A 14981-nucleotide genomic window follows, 5' to 3' on the forward strand; every position below is an offset into this window, starting at 1 on the left:
AAATAATGATAAACATATCAACCCCTTTGTTAGTTTAAAAATAAAAGGAACTATTAAAACATAATGTAATGTAAGTGATCGATTTAATAAAGTTAATTAAAAAAAATGTAACTTCTCAAAAAGCTGCAGAATTTTCATTATTTGTTATTATATTTGTTATCATCATTGTTGTTTTAGATATTTAAAAAACTTTCAATTACATTTTACCTATAAAAAAACGTTCTTTAATTCCATTTGTTTTTATTGTTGTATTTTTTACTTTTAATTGATTTTATTTTAAACGTATGTATTTATATATGTATTTCCAATTAACTATTGCACCGATTATTTAACTTGTTTTTCATTGGATGTATTTTATTTTTAATTGCAATTAAAATTTAAATAATTTGATTTTATCCCGTCTTTTGTCTGGACATCCTCGTAAAAAACAGTATATAATGTGTTAAACGGTGCAGTGATCGACAATTCTGAACTCGACGCGTCGCCCTTGCACCTCGCCGCCATTGGACGCCTAACAGAGTCACGCGTGTGTTTTAAACCAATCACAGGTTCTGATTGTCACGCACTTCCGCATTCGCTCGGCGCTCCTCTTGCTGTCCTGCGAAGGCAAAACTGAAAGCTAACACACATGTGCATGTCATTGATACTCCCATGTGCTGTGTATTTGTTTTCAAGAGAGAATTAATATCAAAGTATTTCCTTCAACGGTCTCGTCTGCCCTGAAATGGCGGACAACGGAGACGAGGAGTCTCTCTACCGCATGAAAGAAGGCGACTGCGTTGTGTTGAAACGAGGCGACATTTTTAAAGCTTTACAAATTCAAACTAGAAAGTAAGTGGATTAAAAGTGACCTTGAACCCGTACATTTTTGGTATTTTATGTGTTTATAACAAACTTTTATTTGTATTGTATTTTTTGTTTGTTGTTTAACCCAGAAAGGTGAATTTTGAAAGGCAATGGTTCTACTTGGACAACGCAGTTGGACAACTATATAGCACAGTATTTGAAATAGAATCTGGAGGATCTTTACAACCGAAGCGTCCCGCTCAAACACAGAGTTCTGCAGGTATTCATGAAACAAAAGTCTTTTATTTTGTGTGTGTTAGATTCATGACCAAGTATTTTGTTGACTTTAGATGCTGCTGAAGCCGGCACAGACAACCGCAACATCCAGGATGATGGGAAGTCCCAGAAGCTGACCAGAGACGACATTGAGACACTGAAAGAACAGGGACTGAAGGGTCAGGTGAGTTACACCTTTACAAAGGATACATGTAGAAGCTAAAACCTTCCACGTTTAATTTCAGATTCAAAAGTTTTTACTATGACATTTAATATCGAATATTGAAAGCCAATAAAAGTATTGATGTAAAATGAATAGTTTTTTATAATAAATACTAAACTAAAACGGATAAGATAATATTCAAATGAACAATATAATACATAACTCTTGTCTACTGACTCCTTTAAGAAACATCTTAAGATGTTTCTATTTGTTCAGGCTTTTCCTTGATTTTCTGGAACTCCTGTTGTGTTATCAGTTTTATCTTGATCTTTAAAGTATATACTTTATTGAATATTGTTTTGATTGTTTAAGCGCTTTGTGACCCTGGTCTAGAAAAGCGCTATACAAATAAGAATGACTTACTTACTTACTTACATATATCATAGAAATCTGTGCACAACTGTTTGTTCTTCTCCCAAGCAAAATGTACTTTTCTCTTCCTATAATCTACTGTAATCCCTGATAACTACTATATAGCTATTCCTCAAGACAAAAATGGTATTTTCTAAACTATTGCTTTAATTTCCAGAAATTTGGTTTGGGGAATAAAAATATGATCTCTTTTTTTTTTTAAATTTGTTCCAACACACAGTTATACTTGTTTGTGTAATGGTTCGCTTTGGAAAGCTTGGGATTACTTAAACATGCAGGGCTACCAAGTGTCACACTTTTGGGGTGACAGTCAAGCAATTTGAACAATTCTCACAGCAAACTTGACATTAACATAAGCTACATTTTGCTGATAAAATAACGGATTTGCGGTTTGAAAAATAGCCAAAATTTGGCGGCTCCATGGGGTTCCGCTCACTTGCAATTTTCTTGCAGTGTCTTTCAATTCATTCGTTCGTCTTCTATAACGCTTAATCCCTTATGGGTGTCGAGGGGCCTATCAAAGCGCTATATAAATAAATATTACTTACTTACTTACTTACTTACTTGTCCCAGGGCACACAAAGACACACAACCATTCACACACACACTCATACCAACAGACTATTTTCTCAAATTCAACCTCTGTATGTTTTTGGTCTGTGGGAGGAAACCAGAGTACCCAGAGTAAACCCACGTAACATGGGGAGAAAACAAAGCTTTTTGTAGTTCTCACTCAGACGATATGCTCTCACTGTTAATATATACTCACATTCAGACATTCGTAAATATGTATTACTCAAGAGTGTTTGTTTAACTCTGGTTGTGATATGACGGACAATATATTATTATGTTATAACAACAACTTACTACAATAAAAGGGCTTTTTAAACGTATTACAGATTCAAGGTTACAGGTTTTCCCCTCGCTGTGAAACATGGCAATTTTTTATGAGTAATGAAACATTTTTGTTTCTTTTTTCAATATATTTTGTTATTCAACCATTGTGTTATCTCAGGGTCAAGGTGTATTCCAGTGAAAGGCAAACTTCCTGTAATGCATTACTGTTCCCTCCCTTATATTTTGTATTCATCAGTTGCAAATAAGATATAAAAGTGAAAAACAATACAAAAAAATGTAATGCTGAACATTCAAAATGAGACCATAATGTAAATATTTATTTAAATAAAAAGATACAAGCAAATGGTAATGGATGTTTGACTTGTGAGACAAATATGTTTATCCTTATGTTGTAAACTAACCTTGGTAAAATAAAATACACAGAAAAATCTATGAACCAAAAGGATATATAGTATTTTTATGAAATCTTTGTTTGATGGCCAATTTTTCTAACAATCCTGATTATATTAGCGTCATATTCAGTGCTCTCCATCCTAATCTACTCCTAAAACGCTAAATTTAACGCTGATTAAGTTAAGAGTGTGTCAAGGATGATGGGTCTTATTCTCTCTCTGTGATAATGAGATGCATACGAGAGCGTTAATCAATTCCACTCACATCAAAGTGTGTTTTTGCCTTGAAGGAAATAATCCAGCAGCTCATAGATAACAGCTCAACTTTCCGCGATAAGACCGGATATGCTCAGGACAAATACATCAAAAAGAAAAAGAAGAAGTGAGTAGAAGAGAGTGATGTAGTTAAATCTGACTGACAGGGCGGACAATTTTTAATTATTTGTTTTATGAAGGTACGAAAACACCGTGACCATTTTGAAACCCTCCTGCCGCATCCTGGCACTGATGTACCACGGCCGGGAGCCCGGGAAGATCTGGTGAGTCAGCACAAGGTGGCGTTGTGTAGGGTGGTTTCTCCGGCTGCAGTAATGTGTGACTCTTAAAAAGCTTGTTTTTGTGTGTGTGATTTCAGCCACCTGCGGTATGACACACTCGCCCAGATGTTAACTTTGGCCAACGTACACGCTGGCAGCAAAGTGTTGGTGTTTGACACTTGTGCCGGACTGGTGCTGGGAGCTGTCATGGAACGAATGGGAGGTGTGTTTCCCCCTGCTGTGCAAACATCGTGCGCCGATGCTGTTTTTGCCTCAATTTCAACTGTGTAATTACTCTCACTAGGATTTGGCTCCGTGATCCAAATGTACCCGGGATCCGGGCCAGTCCGGGCCGGCATTGAGAACTTCGGTTTCCCTAAACATTTTCTCGACACGCTGCACGATTTTCCCATCTGCCACGTCAACGCTCTCCTGGCGGGAACGTTGGACACCAAAGAACCAAGCAGTGGTAGGAACTGGATCTTTAAACACACTGACAGTTCAAACAATTGATGAATAGTTTACTGACTGAATTTTGTATTATTCCATTTTAATTGTTGCTGCTCTGCCTATGAATGACATATTTGAGACGTGGTTATCATAAAACTCGTATTGCTCTAATAATTAACGAACAATATCTGGTTAAAGATCAAACAAGGGGCCATAATAAGGCATTTAAACTTTCTCTGTTAACACACGAGACATTCCAGAAAAATAGGTCCACTGGTCCACTGGGTCCACTGGATTGTTTTACTCACTTCTGCAAAATTAGAAGGGGGGGAAAACAAACTCTGGGATCACAATACCAACATGTATAGTATTGTCTGCTTGTTTTTGTTTCACTTTAAATTACAATCAAGTTTAATTTTGCGTTGACAAAACACATTTCAAGCTTCTGTGGGTCACAGAAAATCCCTTGGAAGGACCCCAGTTCTCAGGTTCGACATATGCTTTTAAGTAATGACCACAGCTGTAAGGGCCTTTGAGGAAACGATAAAATCATAATATTTAAGAACCAGTGAAAACTTTAAAATAATTTTTGCCTCATATCAAAAAAGTTGTTCATCAACATGGAGCGGCTTGATTCAAGTCCTATTAATCCGACTCCAACATCGTAAAATATACTTAGTTAAACATATGTTCGACCTGCATTTAAATGTAGTCTAAAACCATCATGATATGAATAATAAACAAGTGTTTTTTCGCCTCTTTGAAAATGTTTATAGTTATTTAATGCATGTTTTACTCCTCCAGCTTCATCCGAGTCCAAGGCTGCTGAGGAGAAGACACCGGCAGAGACGGAGCTGCAGGGCAGTCCAGAAGACATGAGTGTGGACCAAAATGCTGACGATGAAAGAAGGAAATTGGAGCAACTTAAAGAAGCCAAAGTATGCAGACAGTCTTGTATTGAAGCTGAGTCAATACTACGAACACAATGGGCTTTGTTTTTGTTTTTTTACGTAATCCTGCTGAACACAAAAAACATAATTATTCTTGAATATTCATACACATCCAGAACCCAGAAAAGGCCTTGTTAATTATTTGTAAACAAAGCCTCAGGCTGGTATGTCAAGTTAAAAAGAAAACCAGAAACCTTTACCTGGTTGCTTTCTGACTTCATAATCTAAGATAAATGTAGATTAAAACCTTCAGTATTTAAAGCAAAAAATAATCACATAATACAAAAGTTTTGTGATATTATGCGCATAAACAGCTACAGTAAATTGTTACTAATAGTTCACAGTACGACAGAGACATTAAAAACAAACTTGGTCAATAACTCCAAAGATTTACTAAAAATGTTCCTGTCTTGTTCTTTGTTTTTCTGACCAAAAATGCATTTTTGAAAACAAGAACTTAACTGCACCTGAACTAAAGAAACTCTGTGTTCCATCAAATATACCTGTATGTGTCTTATGGAATCCTTTGAAGAAGAGGGGAAAAAAAGGGTCATTGAATTGAAAAAGTATCTTCTACATCGAATACATTCTTGTAATTTAAATCTAGGACGGATGTAATGTCAACGGTCTTTGTCAAAATGGCAATATGTGAGGTTTGACAGATTTGTGTATGGCTCCCCCCAGTGGAAGAACAGTCTAACTGTAATGTCAAGGAGAACCCCCAGTGTGCAGTTGCCACATACCACATGTGGATTTGTTTACAGGAAAAATATGCAAACTAAAGCGCAACTGGCTACTAACTAAATGATCCATCCAGTGCTCTTAAAAACAATGTGTTTCTAGTTCAGCAACTGTCATACTGTTGTAATTGTGAAAAAACTACCCTAAACTATTCTATATTATCCTATATTATATGTTTTCCCTCATGGGGTTTTCCTTCCTAAAGACTCTTAATTTAGCAGTTTTGCCCTCAACATCATCTGTCAGTCATTTTCATATGAGTTGCTAAAAAAAATTTCCCCACATGTTCTAGGTTCAGGAAAGGAAGCAGAGGCAGGAGGAGAAGCGAAGGAAGTTGGCGGCGGTCGCTGCTCTGCTGGAGGGCAGAAATGCAGACGGGTCAGTTTGAAATTCCTCATCTCTGTGGGTCAGTTCTATATATAACCAACAGGGCATCGATGAACCATAGCTCGGTCATAGCTCGCCGATTACACAACATCCAAACAAAGTGATAACCTTGCAGTTTCCCATCATACGAAAAGCCATGAACGGCTGTTTATGATTGAGGAAAAGCTGCTCACGATCGGACCCAGATCATTGATCCGGTCGGCTTATTGATCTTGTTTGTTCTGATCGCGCAGAACCTCAATCATCCTTTTTTACCGTCCCTCAGCCAGATTTATCAAATTGGAAATAATTGTCTACGAGGGTGGTTAACGTCGGAACCCTCTGGCCCTGAAACTGAATTACGATGCCGCAGCTGCACTTTTCCAATAAATGAATGCGCCGTCGACTTTATATTTCAAAGAGACAAGTTTGCCTCATCATCCCTTTTTTCTTTTGTCCTCCGCAGGTTGGTCATAGCCAGCCGCTTCCACCCGGCCTCGGTGCTGTTGGGTCTGCTGAAGTTCCTCGCCCCCTCCAGGCCGTTTGTAGTTTACTCTCAGTACAAAGAGGCAAGTTTCAATTGAGTTATCCATAAAAACATAATAATAATGTTGATGTAGATGCGGACATAAAAGATATGAGAGCGGGTTTTATGATGATGGTTTCTCTTGCCTTTCTCTTTTTCCTGCAGCCTCTTATCGAGTGTTTCACGAAACTCAAGGAACAAAACGGCACCGTCAGCCTTCGGCTCACGGACACCTGGCTCAGGCACTATCAGGTAAATGTTTATATTGAACCTCCTGTAACTTCTGTGCATGCAGGGTGGAAGAGAAATGATTGAACTATTTTCAATCCCCTTTACCTCACTTAAAAATCACTAACATAAGCTTAAATCTTATCTTAAAAAGTCCTATCATGAGATGTCATCGTAGTCAGACATTATGGTATTGAAATCGAATAGATATTTAATGAAGTCAAATTTAAATTATAATTGTAATATTACATGATGCATTAATTGATTAAAAAATGTATTTTTTGTGATATTGCATTTATTGGAAATAAATTATTTCAAGGACTTTGGCAGCTTTTCTACAAATGTTTAAAAGTTGAAGTCTTCTTCCCAAAGATGCAGTAAGTCTCATCATGACCATGTTTTGAGCTTATTACTTAAAGTTCTCCCCAATCTCGACGAACGAGAGGTTACAAGAGCGGAGTCCATAATGACGTAATAATGGCTTCACTCCTCCTCCAGCCAGCTGTAATCATGCCCTGCTTTGTTTATATTACGAGTCCCTTGAAGGTTGGTGTGATTATTGTAAGATAATTTTTTAATGTAAATACAGTATGTTTAGTATTTAAAGAGTTTACGCCAAGGTGAGCCCTGAACTCACGTTTCATTTAATTAGTTGTGAATTCAGTTTCACAACTAGTTTCTTTCAATTCCTGAATTTAGAAGTTGCTGGTTAAATCCCGTGTCTGGATGAGTTTCTGCCAACATGTCTTAGAACAAGACACTTAAGACTCCTATTTCTCTTTAGGTGCATCATATGGGAAAAGACAGAATATGAAATGATATAAAAATGCTATTAATTTTCTTGTCTATAATGTTAACGATTTAAACACAACTGGTTGTTCAATGGAGTCAAATTTTGTTGTTGAAAATGTCAGTTTTGTGGTACAAACATGAGCTGAAAATGAAACCTGTATAGTTCTAAATTGCTGATTTAACAGAAAATGTATGTACATTTTCTTATATGTTCCTTCCTAAATTAAACAAAACCACTCAAAGCCTATTTTCTTGACCTTAAAACAGAAGTCTCACTCTGCAGTAATTGTTCCTCTGGTAATGTCTTTGAAAACAGGAGCCAAGAGAACAGAGACAATGGGATCTTAAATTAAGGGCGGCAACAGTGCTTGACGTAATGTATGTAAAATAAAGACGAACACGCTGAGTGAGGTGATTTTGAAACTATCAAAACGTGCTGAGCTGTGGAAAAGGCAAATTGCACTTTGAAAGGAGGCGACGGTTTATTCAAGCATGGAGGCAGGAGGAGGAGAGATGTAGCTGCAGCGACTGTTCACTCCTTGTTTTACTTTCGATCAACGATTTAAACTAGTCCTGCACATGTAGAAACAAAGCTGCTGTTTCTGATCTGGATTCATCCTCAAGAGTGTAAAAGTTTACACACACACAAACGGGCCCAGAGCCACTCGAGTCGAACAAGTGTTGTTTCTGCCTCCCCGGTCGTCCAGAATTAATGTGTCCTGACTCCACTTGTGTGTTCTGTCTGGAGGTGTTGCCTAACCGGACTCATCCTCTGCTGCTAATGAATGCGGGCGGCGGCTACCTCCTCTCCGGGACTACAGTTGCCACGGACAGCCCCAAACCACGACCACCACCACCAGCAGTACCATCAGCAGCAACATCAACAGCCTCCTCCCAGCAGGCCCTGGAACCGGCGCCAAAGAGACTGAAACTATCCGAAGCAGACTTGTAAAGCCAGATTGCATTTCGGGGGCAAATCACCCGTCGCCCTCTGTTGAAGCCTCCAGCCTCGTGAGGGTAGACTACGTCTGCATTTGTGTTCATCGGAAGATTCTTTTTTTTAATTCAGCTTCACGTCGTCGATGCAGGCGTGTTTCTTAAGAGCTCGATTCACGAGCGTCTGTCGTGCCTTAAAATGTTTCTTTTTAATGGTGTTTTTCTTTTACTACGATTGCATTAGAATATTTTTTAAATAAACAAAACTGAAGCTGTTTGGTCCCAGAATATTTATTTTTATTTAAGCGCAAGACAGTGATCAGAACTATATATATATCTATAAACATCAAAACCATTCCCATGCATGGAACAATGAAATGTCACAAATACATAGAAGATCAGAGAAGGTTTGTTTGTTTTTTTTGTTTTTTTGGCAAGGCTTATGTTTTAACAACTATCCAATGACTGTAGACACAGAAAGACGGCAAAGTAAACACTAGACGGCTTTCATTCTTTGTTGTCGTGCAACAGGGCGGCCATTTCCTGCAACTCCAGCTTCATCTCTGCCAGATTCTTTACATCTTGTCCCTGGAAAGATAAAAGACACAAGTCATTATTTGACAAACAATCCTGTCATGAGATGGAAAAAGCTTAGTTTTGAGGGGAAAACTCTTCAATTTAATCGATCAAACTAATGTATTTCCCTTCGTCTATGGAGGCTAAATGTCCCGTCAGTTTTATTTTTCCAACCTTCTCAAGCTCTAGGGTTGCTCCAGTCGTAAACAATCTCAGCCTGACAGAAGAACATTGACATGACGATGTAGATGTGAGATTTCTATAATGAGCTGAGGTTACGTCCGAACCCATTCGTTGATGATCCGCTGCCAAAAACGAACACGTCTGCTCTAAATCTAGAATAAATAATTAGTTTCTTCTTCTTAATGCCATATTTGACCTTTAAAAAAGTCATTACAATTTCACCTTTACGTGAAGTTACATAATCGTTTATCAGCCTACAGTTACTCTTCAGGGCTCCATACAACATAAATGTCATTCACGCTTCAGTTCATCCGTCCTACAAATCTAATAAGAACAATGCTCTCTGGTCGCTGCCCTCATGCTCTTTCACTCCCTAGTTTGCCTGGCTTGACCTCATGTTCAAAAAAGGTTGGTTTTTTTATGAGTTTTAATAGAAATATCAACGTTTAAATCTTGCACTCCCACCTTGTTATGATCTGCTGAATCCCTTTTAAACCACACAGGGCTGTAGTTAATCCAAGGAGTGCGCTTTTTGGCAAAATATCTGGCAAGTACAAGAACAAATTATATAGTATAGCTCTTGATATTTGGCTCCATGGATTCAGATTTAATGATATATATTTGTTACAATATTTGTCCTCAGAGGAGCTTTAGGGTCAAATGCTCGTGGGTACATTTAAAGGGTCCACGGGGGGATAAATATAGCGACCGTGTCTTTAAAAAAAAAATCAATGTCATCATGGAGTCGGTATTTAAAAAAGTCAATATAGGTCATGTCACTCCGAGCTACATCTATTGCTAAATGCACTACAGTTAAAGCTATTTTTCAAAGAATGTGTATTTCGTTGGACACCATTGGCCAACATCATCATCATTGTAATTCATCGTACTTACAAAAAGTATAATTTATTAACATCTACTCATCCGTATCATCTCTCCTCTCTCTTCCTTTCTACGGTTAACAACTTCCTTTATTTAGTAAGTGATACTGAGCTGCAGCCATGAATGTGATTACTTTCATTTTAAATCATCCCTCCCGACTTCAAGTTCTTCACTTCCTCATCTTATTACTTTCTATTCTTTTTTCTTTTTTTTTCATATCCTGTCCTGCGTGTGCAACGATCTTTAAGCTGTTCATGATGTCGACCATTAGCATCATGGTTAAACATTACGTGATTAGCTGAACGTCTCAGTAGGTGGCGCCCTTCATCGTAATAGGTGTATAAAGCCACAGATCAGAAACCAACAGTTGCCATCTAGTAGTAAAGACATTGTTTCACGAAACCTCATCCTGCACTTCCACAGCTGGCTCACATTAGATACACTTGAGCTCCACACATACAGAAGTAATACCTCAAGACATCGTCTGCGTTCTGGTCGTCTTCAGCGCCTCCCGTCTCCTCCCCGTCTTCTTCCAAGGAACTCACTCCACGCCTGTATATGCGATACTTCTTCTTGTGGTGGTATCGGTGAGTTGGTTTCCAGTAGCGTTTGTCTACCTCCTGATCGTCCTGTCCTTTCTCGAAATCCCAGTACTCTTGACTTCTCTCTTCATCGGGGTCTTCTCTCGGTTCCTCAACGAGCTCTTCGTCACGCTTGTGTCTCGTCTGGTGAATCCTCCCCGGCCGCCATTTCCTCTTGTCGACGTCCCACGATTCCTGGCTGCGGTCTTCATTCGCGTCTTGGGATATTTCTTCGTCCTTCTTGTTCCTCATCCTGTAAACGCCCCTTGGTCTCCATTTCCTCTTGTCGACGTCCCATGATTCCTGGCTGCGATCATCGCTAGGGTCTTCGGATATTTCTTCGTCCTTCTTGTTCCTCATCCTGTAAACGCCCCTTGGTCGCCATTTCCTCTTGTCGACGTCCCAGGACTCTTGGCTTCGTTCGTCCTCTGGCTCTTCCCTCGCTTCCTCAGAGGTTTCCCCATCTCGTTTATGTACCCTGGTAGTGTATTTTGGTCTCCAGCTGCGTCCCCTCTTCGCCCACAAGATCCCCTCGCTCTCCGATCGTTTACCATCCCAACTCTCCTGACTGCGGTCTTCATTTGCGTCTTGAGATATTTCTTCGTCCTTCTTGTGTCTCAGCTTGTAGAAGCCGCTTGGTTTCCAACCCCTCTTGTCCAAGTCCCACCATTCCAGGCTGCGGTCGTCGTTCGGATCTTCGGTGAATTCCTCGTCTTTCTTGTGTCTCGTCTGGTGAACTCTTCCTGGACGCCATTTCCTCTTGTCGACGTCCCAGGACTCTTGGCTTCGTTCGTCCTCTGGCTCTTCCCTTGCTTCCTCAGAGGTTTCCTCATCTCGTTTATGTACCCTCGTAGTGTATTTTGGTCTCCAGCTGCGTCCCCTCTTGGCCCACAAGATCCCCTCACTCTCTGATCGTTTACCATCCCAACTCTCCTGGCTGCGGTCTTCATTTGCGTCTTGAGATATTTCTTCGTCCTTCTTGTGTCTCAGCTTGTAGAAGCCGCTTGGTTTCCAGGCCCTCTTGTCCAAGTCCCACCATTCCAGGCTGCGGTCGTCATTCGGATCTTCGGTGAATTCCTCGTCTTTCTTGTGTCTCGTCTGGTGAACTCTTCCTGGACGCCATTTCCTCTTGTCGATGTCCCAGGACTCTTGGCTTCGTTCGTCCTCTGGCTCTTCCCTCGCTTCCTCAGAGGTTTCCTCATCTCGTTTATGTACCCTCGAAGTGTATTTTGGTCTCCAGCTGCGTCCCCTCTTGGCCCACAAGATCCCCTCGCTCTCCGATCGTTTACCATCCCAACTCTCCTGACTGCGATCGTAGTCCTCTTCGTCGCCACGTTTTGGCTTTTGATGGTATCTGCCAGGCCTCCAGTTGCTCCTCTTCTCTCGCACTTCATCCATTTCATTCTCCGGTCTTTTGTCCTTCTCGTCACCCAGACTCCAGGACTCCTGGCTACGCTCATTCTCGGGATTTTCCTTCTTGGTTTTCACAGTTTTCAGCAGTTCTTCGATGTCCTTAACGTCGGATTCCTTTGCTTTCTCATCAGCGGAGATGTTGTCACCCTCCCCATTTTGCTGTTCCATTGCGGCTTGTTTCATCCCTACGACAGAACAAACGCCTCCTTAGAACCGACAGAATTCATTGAAGAAATGGTTTTCATTTGTAATTAAAAACAGTCGAATGAAGGTTTTTTCGGATATTCTTATATGCATAATCTGAATAAAAAGCCCTCAAATGGTCCATTCTGAGGGAGTTATGGGCTGTTTTATGAGGCTCCGGATCTGAACTCTAACTAAAAATCTCCCTAATTCTGTTTTATGAACGTCATAAACAGCAGAAACAAACACAAACATCAATAATATGAACAGCATTTATACCAACAAAGATGGTTACATCAACAAAAACATCAATTAACGATGAGGAAAACTGATTTATTTTTTATTATGTAAAAGGGAAGGAAAATGTTCTTCGCTCTGCTCTTGTTCAATTTAAAAAAAATTGTGTATTATCTCAGTAGAAAATTGTTTACAAATGTATATAATCCACATATACATGTAAACTGATGTCAACTGAGACGATGAGATTGAAATAAACTAATGCTTTTCATATAAATTGCCAAAGAGGAAAACGTGAGAGCTTTAAACTGCTTTGACTGAACCTAAATGACTATTCTAATTCTATAAATGCAGAAGCTAGAGAAACAAAACAACCAGAATTGATCAATGAGACTTTGGGAGGATTTTTAAAGTAAAAATGTGATGTTTGTAATAGAAAAAGAAGTGTAAACTACAAGCAATGTTATTGTCACATATTTTTAGATATTATACGTGTTTTACAGGATAATAATATTGTACGTGTCACTAAATGAATGATTGTTCCTTTATCACTAAAAACAGATTATTATGGGTGGATTTTAGTAGGCATAAAAATGACCATATTTAACAACAAACATGTGTTGTAACGATCACACCAATAAAAAAAGAATCCATCTAAAATAGACGACAAACCTGTTCTGAGGATTTCCTTGCATCTCTGCTCCAGCTCGGAGTCCACGGTGCTGAAGGATTTGGTGAGAGCGGCGACTAAACAGCGTGCAACCTGGAGAGAAAGAGACAACAAAAAAAGTTGTAAAAGCAGGTTTTTTCCTCTTGAGAATTTGTTAAAACACACACCAGCTCTCCCTTCTGGTCTTCTTTCCCCAACGGAAGCGCATGATTTTCTGTCACAAACAAGAAGAACTTTTTAGTTTAGACTCAAGTAGATGAGATGTTGGACTCTGTCCGTGGTGCTGAAAACTTTTTTACCCACCAGTCAGAAGAGCGGCGACGAACACCAGGAGCAGCTTCATCTTGAGGAGGCGCAGGATCATCCGTGCGACTGGAGGGAGCTGCGCTGACTGAGGCGCTCGCTGCTCTGAGGACTGGAGGATACAGGCTCCTCTTAATAAAGAGCGAGGGGTGGGCTGGGAGTCGCGTGGGAGGGTTGCCTTCAGGCTCACTTCGTGTCATGAATCATTAGTCCCGCCGAAGAAGTGCTCTTTGAAAAATCCAATGCGTGGAAAGTGTCAACAATTAGCAATCTGGTTAGTGTCACGATTGTTTTGAACGGATTGGATGCAGTTATCGTCGTGTGGTGGGCATTTAATGCCACCCCGCCCCTGAGGGTTTGCTAGAAAATCCAATATTTTTTTGGGAGAGTTTCTTGTATTTTAAATATATCTTGAAGATGTAAACATAGATGTTAAAAACAATATATTCACCTGCACTTGTGTCTGGTATATACAAAGGCCAACAACTTGTTGCAAAAAAAAAAACTGCAGTTCATCGACCGTCCACTTGAGGCTTGCTACTATTATAATCTTTATGTCACTTACTAAAATCCATCAACATGTGATAATAGAATCTTTTAACCTAGGGTTTTGTGTGCTTTAGAAGTTTTTCGCTGACATTCCTGACCTTGTATTTTGAATGAAATTGGTAAAGTCGTCATACTACAAGATGGATGTTGTAAAATAGGTTTCGGGTGGGGAAAAAATAATTGTTATGTGAAAAAGGGGATTCTTTAATTTAATATGGATATATACTGCATGTTATCATGCTAGTTTAAAACCTTTGAAGACTTAAAGTAGTAGTTTTCTTTATGTGTAAGACATAACGAGTCGAGGTCAGATTTATTTTTACGTTAACATTTGTCTCGTAGCGTCTGAAACTTGTAGCATTCGCATTTTCCTGTGTACAGATCAGACCAATAGCATTGAAAAACAGTCACAGATACAGCACCGTAGAATAAATAAATTCGCCTTATGATGCTACGACCAATGCTGTCTTTGTGTTTCATATAATTATATATTATTATATTGTCTGAACAAGAAGGATCTGTCTCGCCTGCAGTTGATACAAAACTCTGCAGAGAGAATTCTGAGCTGCTCTAGTAGAAGAACTCACATTTCTCCGATCCTTAAAACTCTTCACTATCTGCCAGTTTCTTTCAGGATCAATCTTAAAATTCTGGTTCTTACTTTCAGATCTATTCATGGTCAGGCTCCTCCTTACATCAGTGATCTGATCCAGACTTACACCCCAACTTGGGCTCTGAGGTCTGTGGATCAGAATCTACTGATGGTTCCTGAACACGCTTCCGGACCAGAGGATAGAAATTCCGTCCAGGCTCATCTCCCTCTGCGTTTAATGGAGTCTACTGACTCCTTTCAAAAACATCTTAAGACCTTTTCATTTGTGCTTTTTCCTATTGTTCTGGGACGACTGTGTTTGTCTCTATCTTGGGCTTTTGTAGGTATTTTGTGTATTGTTTTGATCGTTAAAACGCTTT

The 14981-nt window shown here is 39.5% G+C and overlaps 2 protein-coding genes across 3 annotated transcripts; one reads left to right on the forward strand and one right to left on the reverse strand.

Annotated features, from left to right (window-relative positions):
* The first annotated feature begins 611 nt into the window (after window positions 1–611).
* Window positions 612–8707, forward strand: trmt6 (tRNA methyltransferase 6 non-catalytic subunit). Its single transcript, XM_087813156.1, has 12 exons — window positions 612–831; window positions 936–1066; window positions 1137–1246; window positions 3198–3289; window positions 3363–3446; window positions 3542–3666; window positions 3748–3912; window positions 4698–4831; window positions 5877–5962; window positions 6417–6519; window positions 6642–6728; window positions 8245–8707. The coding sequence occupies exons 1-12, from the start codon at window positions 725–727 to the stop codon at window positions 8446–8448; spliced, it is 1428 nt and encodes a 475-aa protein (XP_087669282.1). The 5' UTR covers window positions 612–724; the 3' UTR covers window positions 8449–8707.
* Window positions 8708–8840: 133 nt separating this feature from the next.
* On the reverse strand, window positions 8841–13538 carry chgb (chromogranin B). 2 transcript variants are annotated; one of them, XM_087813157.1, is made up of 6 exons: window positions 13461–13538; window positions 13325–13371; window positions 13160–13250; window positions 10545–12252; window positions 9657–9735; window positions 8841–9020 (listed from the first exon to the last, which is right to left on the reverse strand). In XM_087813157.1, the coding sequence occupies exons 1-6, from the start codon at window positions 13519–13521 to the stop codon at window positions 8940–8942; spliced, it is 2067 nt and encodes a 688-aa protein (XP_087669283.1). In that variant the 5' UTR covers window positions 13522–13538; the 3' UTR covers window positions 8841–8939. The 2 variants fall into 2 exon arrangements, with proteins under 2 accessions (XP_087669283.1, XP_087669284.1); XM_087813158.1 differs by lacking the exon at window positions 9657–9735.
* Window positions 13539–14981: the final 1443 nt, after the last annotated feature.

The sequence above is a fragment of the Callionymus lyra genome, chromosome 17, assembly GCF_982586985.1.
Source record: "Callionymus lyra chromosome 17, fCalLyr1.hap1.1, whole genome shotgun sequence".
In the NCBI taxonomy this organism is placed as follows: domain Eukaryota; kingdom Metazoa; phylum Chordata; class Actinopteri; order Syngnathiformes; family Callionymidae; genus Callionymus; species Callionymus lyra.

Bases quoted from the DNA above. Each gene is read 5' to 3' on its own strand.
- trmt6 (XM_087813156.1), top strand. From the start codon at position 725: ATGGCGGACAACGGAGACGAGGAGTCTCTCTACCGCATGAAAGAAGGC. The intron at 832-935 runs GTAAGTGGATTA...TGTTTAACCCAG, and splicing joins TTACAAATTCAAACTAGAAA to AAAGGTGAATTTTGAAAGGC. The intron at 3,290-3,362 runs GTGAGTAGAAGA...TGTTTTATGAAG, and splicing joins ATCAAAAAGAAAAAGAAGAA to GTACGAAAACACCGTGACCA.
- chgb (XM_087813157.1), bottom strand. From the start codon at position 13,521: ATGATCCTGCGCCTCCTCAAGATGAAGCTGCTCCTGGTGTTCGTCGCC. The intron at 13,251-13,324 runs GTGTGTGTTTTA...CTTTCTCTCCAG, and splicing joins AAGACCAGAAGGGAGAGCTG to GTTGCACGCTGTTTAGTCGC. The intron at 9,736-10,544 runs GTATTACTTCTG...TGTACTTGCCAG, and splicing joins AACGCAGACGATGTCTTGAG to ATATTTTGCCAAAAAGCGCA.